This window comes from Sprattus sprattus (assembly GCF_963457725.1).
Source record: "Sprattus sprattus genome assembly, chromosome: 11".
NCBI classification, from domain to species: domain Eukaryota; kingdom Metazoa; phylum Chordata; class Actinopteri; order Clupeiformes; family Clupeidae; genus Sprattus; species Sprattus sprattus.
In genome coordinates this window covers 22,243,098-22,248,097 of record NC_137909.1, presented here as the reverse complement: position 1 = coordinate 22,248,097, position 5,000 = coordinate 22,243,098, and the positions used below count along the sequence as shown (strand labels likewise).

The 5,000-nt window shown below is 44.4% G+C and overlaps 1 protein-coding gene across 1 annotated transcript in view; it reads left to right on the top strand.

Annotated features, from left to right (window-relative positions):
* arrdc1b (arrestin domain containing 1b) overlaps positions 1-5,000 on the top strand; it is a gene marked incomplete at both ends in the record, with an annotated part of 50,145 nt that overhangs the window by 23,894 nt on the left and 21,251 nt on the right. The window contains one exon of the mRNA XM_080847944.1: positions 2,208-2,318. Within this exon, the coding sequence (XP_080704070.1) occupies positions 2,208-2,318 (111 nt within the window). The remainder of the gene's footprint in view (positions 1-2,207; positions 2,319-5,000) is intronic.

The window sequence follows — 5,000 nt, the reverse complement described above, 5'->3', positions numbered from 1 at the left end:
ATCTGTAGAGATCTTTTCCATGACAGACACTGTTTATACTGTCATTAGTCCCTCCAGACTGGACTGGAAGGAGAGAGAGTTAAAGTAATGACTGTAGAAACAGCAGAGTTTAAACAGCAGATCGTTTTTTGTCCCCATGAACATAAATGATGGACCCAAAAAGATAGGAAATTAGAGCCCAGGTTAAAAAGCACCAGTGTTCCCCTTTAAGTAGTGTTTACTATAAGTAGTGTTTTACAGTCTGTATGAACATGTTTATGTTTCAATCATGTGTGGCAGCCCCATCTGTTCCCCATCAGTCATTGTGAGTGCAGGCAGGCAGGTGCCTCATTATTTAACCCAGAGACACAGACAGAGCAGCAGCAGCGTCTGCAGGCAGCACAGCAGGCCACAGCCAAATTAGAACAGCACTCATTGTTTTAGGCAGAGCATCAGACTATTATGAGGCAAATGTGTGTGTGTGTGTGTGTGTGTGTGTGTGTGTGTGTGTGTGTGTGTGTGTCTTTGTCTGTGTCTGTGTCTGTGTCTGTGTCTGTGTCTGTGTCTGTGTCTGTGTCTGTGTCTGTGTCTGTGTCTGTGTGAGAGACAGAGTTAGATAGTGAGATAGACAGAGGCAATGTGTTGCACACTTGTTTGCCTGGATCCTTTTTCACACCACATCTGGGGTCAAATGATCTCCACTCTGGAGATGAACAACACATCACACCTCAGTTGTCACAGCAGGCAGCTGTTAGTCATCAGTGAAGAAGGACTCTCAAGTTCACTGTCAGGCAGACAGATCAATCAAAATTCATAGGCAAATCATAGGCCCTTGAATGTACAAACATTTGTAGCCTACTTGAACTGGAGACCACTTCTTAATGAATGCTGGCTATTCATATAGTCATTTATCTCATACATAAATGGTGTGAAACAGAACATGAGGCCACACAAAAAGAGGGAAAAATAGAAAATTGTTAGATACCTGCAGGCAGCTCTGCTGGTGCATGGAACCCTGCCCATTTAGACACTTTGCAGAACTGTAGTCTACTTCTTCTTACTTCACTTCATTTGCCCCATTTCCACACACACACACACACACACACACACACACACACACACACACACACACACACACACACACACACACACACACATACATACTGCCAAAGTCTATGTCAATTTGTGTGCTACACAGGAATCATATTCATGATTTTTGGTGTTGCTAGCACCAAAGCTTTGATCGGAATGTTCAAATATGCATTTGATTTGCACTGGCCAGAGTTCTGAGTTGCTGTGCTTGTGTCACGCACACTTATGCCTTCAGCTGACAGAGTGAAGAGGCGGAAGAGAATCCTGTTTTTGGGCTCACATGCGTCTAAGGCAAAATGCTTCAGACCTGTGGAAATGGTACCTGACACGTCTAAGCTGACCTTTCTGTATGCTGCAAAAAAAAAACATTTTCAACCAGGGGAGGGTAATTGGAGCAGCATTTTGACAAAGAAATGACATCAGGAAGTCTAAATGGCTTCCTGTCTGTCTCTTTCTCCCCCTCTCGCTCTATCTCTCTGTCTCAGACACTCATACGCACACACACACACACACTCTCTCTCTGTCTCAGACACTCATACGCACACACACACACACACACACACATAATCTCTCTCTCTTACACACAAGTCACTCATACACAAACACACTCACACACTCTCACACTCTCTCACACACACACAAACACATCACTCATGAACACACTCACACACTCACACACACACACACACACACACACACACACACGCACACACACACACACACACACACGCACACACACACACACACACACACACACACACACACACACACACACACACACACTCACACACACACACACACACACACACACACACACACACACACATTTGTACTGCAACAAAAGCAGAGATCTCATATAATCATCTTGTTTATTCAGTGTAACTTGTCCACTGACCTACTTATTTCAATTAGAGCTAGGTCAAAAACAAACACTGAACGCCATACACCCATACCCTCATGCTTAAGGCCTGCTACCTGTTTGTTGTGAGTGTGAGTATTCTGGCCCCGGGGGTGAAATCCAATCATACGCTTCCTCAGCACTGTAATCCTTTGAATACAGATTATTTCCACATCCACTGCAGACTGTTTGAATGCCTGGACTGGACTAACTTTGTTTGCTAATCTCCCTCTTGTAGCCATCAAGGTGAACTGCCTGGGGTCATGCGGCGTCTCGACCAAGATGAACGACGTGGCGTGGTTGCTAGAGGAGCAGTACTTCAGCAGCACGCTCTCTGTGGCCGACAAGGGTGAGGACTTGCGTGTGTGTGTGTGTGTCTGTCTGTGTGTGTGTGTGTGTGTGTGTGTGTGTGTTTGTGTGTGTGTGGTGTGTGCATGTGTGTGTGTGTGTTTGTGTGTGTGTTTGTGTGTGTGTGTGTGTGTGTGTGGTGTGTGGTGTGTGAGTGTGTGTGTGTGTGTGAGTGTGTGTGTCCGTGTCCTACATACACATTTCAGGTATTAGGATTTCAAAAAGGCTCTCTCCAGTCAAGCAGAGCCATCTCAGCAGTTACAGCGAAGGCTCAGAAAGATCATCAGAGACCCCCAGGCCTTCATTGCTTTCAGCAAGCACACATACGGGTGTAGGCTGCTTATATAAATAACAAACACAGGAGATGGATTTTGGGCAAGTTGCCTTTAAGCATACTGATGGGATGTGTAGACAATACCACCATGAGCTTTCCGGAGTGTTCTTTGCATGCAGTGGACTACAGTGAGGCCTGCTCCTATCCTGCTTAAACAGGGGTTAACAGAGCATGCCTATACAGTAAGGAACCTTTCATTTAGAACCTTGTTGTCTAGAACCTTATCTGAAGTTTCTAAATAAAAATTTTTGATTTAATGGTTGCTCAGTTTTAAAAACTTCCATGGATATTATAGGTTATTATAGGTTGTAAACAGTGACATTAACATTTAGCAGATCTTTTTCTTTGTTTGTTATGAGTGCAGTGTACCGTAGTCTTGACGGAACATGAAAAGGCAGCCATGCCCAACCTGAGGTCAGGTGTACCAGGGTACACTTGATACTCTTAACTGAGGTCTATGATCGAGAGTGTGTGTACAGGCGAAATGTTGCTGAAGTGGAGGAGGTCTTATCCTTAGTAGTCTGGGACATGGCTAAAGGCTTTTTAGGGCTTCAATCAATTGTGGCATTCAATTTCGACTCGTTTTAATTCTATTCAGCTCGTGTCTGCAGTCACTATATTGAATTTTCTGTCCTTTGGCAGAACAGCTGAAATTGAAATTCTGGTGTTCTTCCGTGCTAATTGAGGTCCAAAAGTGAACATACTGAATTCAAACTGGAGTAAACCTCAAGATTCTCCAGCTTTTGATCTGCTAGAAGACAAATGAGGTAACTACATTCAGTTGTATTTCTGAAGGAGAAGTGAGATCAGCATCATCAGAGGTCCTTATGAGGCTCAGGAGGAAACCTGTATAAATAATGATTTCTTTTGTTTTTACAAAAGAGTTAATTCAGCCTTGTTGTTCACAGCTCCTCAAACACCACAAAACCACGTGCACGCCCAAATAGAGTTTCTGAACAGGTGTCAACTTGAATCTGATGCCCTACAAGGGTAGGCTGGCGTGTTTTTCATAAGAGTCTCCCAGGTGTGGCCGTTTTTCATTTGAGCTGAGCCTTATCAAAATTCACAGTGTCAGTCCAATCAACTCATCTCAGTTTCTCTGAAGGTCATCTCTCTGCTGCGTGTATTTCCCGATTCAAGTGAATTAAACCCCCATAGTCACCATGATTCCTGATTCACATCCTCTGACAAAAGAGTGACTTCCTCTCCCCCTACTGATAAGCCCCAATGGGTTAGAGAGACAGTTTGTTCATCTCAAACATGTGAAGCTGCCGTCTGCCTCATGCATACTGTGCACACCAAGAGGTTTTTCTGCCATCTCCAGCCAGCCAATGTCCCCAGTTTGTTACAGAAGGCATCTCTGTGTACTCTTTCTGCCATCTCACATCGGGGAACAATGTAACAGTATTTATGTGTCGGAGGATCTGGTGCCTCCTTTCCTTTCGTCCTCAGCGGCCATCACAGCTGTTCAGCAGTTTCACAATTTCTTGCCACTCTTGGAAACGTTTATTCATTCGGGTAGGTTGCGTCTCGATATGTGATTAAAACTTGCTTTTTTTCTGTCAGCATTTTTAAGAAAAAGAATGTGGTTTCGGCTGGCAACGGCTGACTTTCATGAGCATCAGATCTGCTGTGGCAGAATATTCTAGCCTTTAGGCCCATCGGCAAACTGTGGGGTTAAAACACAAGAATGTAAAACCTGTTCCTCAATGCTGTAAGTAGAAGACATGTCTTGAGGGACATACCTTTGTAGTAGTAATAAGTAATATGTCTATAAAAATGTAAACCTGGAAATACAAAACTAAAGGAGACAGATCGAAAACCAAAGGCATGGCATTTCAGTTTATTATTCGCCGAACAAGTAGTTCCTGCCTTCTCTCCTGCTTCCATGAGAAATCACAGTTGGCATCGCTCCTTTTCCCCAGACATCAAATGTGACAAATTACCTTTTATGTGAAAAACAATTACCATCTTTGCCTTGAAGTTCAACACCTAGCAGTGTAGGCGTGACACAGGCTGAACAGAGCAGAGCCGAGCAGAGCAGAGTTGTTGCTCATGAAAGTGATGGTTGTTGTGGAACACCACTAATTAAGCTGACAGGCTTTCACTGGGCTCTGGTGCGCGGTGAGGCCGGCATCTTATGCTGATGACAGGGAGCTGTGGCGAGGCCTAGTGTGTGACAGTGGAGGCCTGAGAATGGCACTAGGAATGAGCCTGTGTGGATGCCTGTCATTGACAGAGAGAGTTAGGTCCGTTTCACACTGCCTGGCGGCTGTGTTACCTGTTGATGTTCATTTCGGCGTCCATTAAAGAATAAAATGCAGCTGCAATTGTTCATGTGTGAGGTGT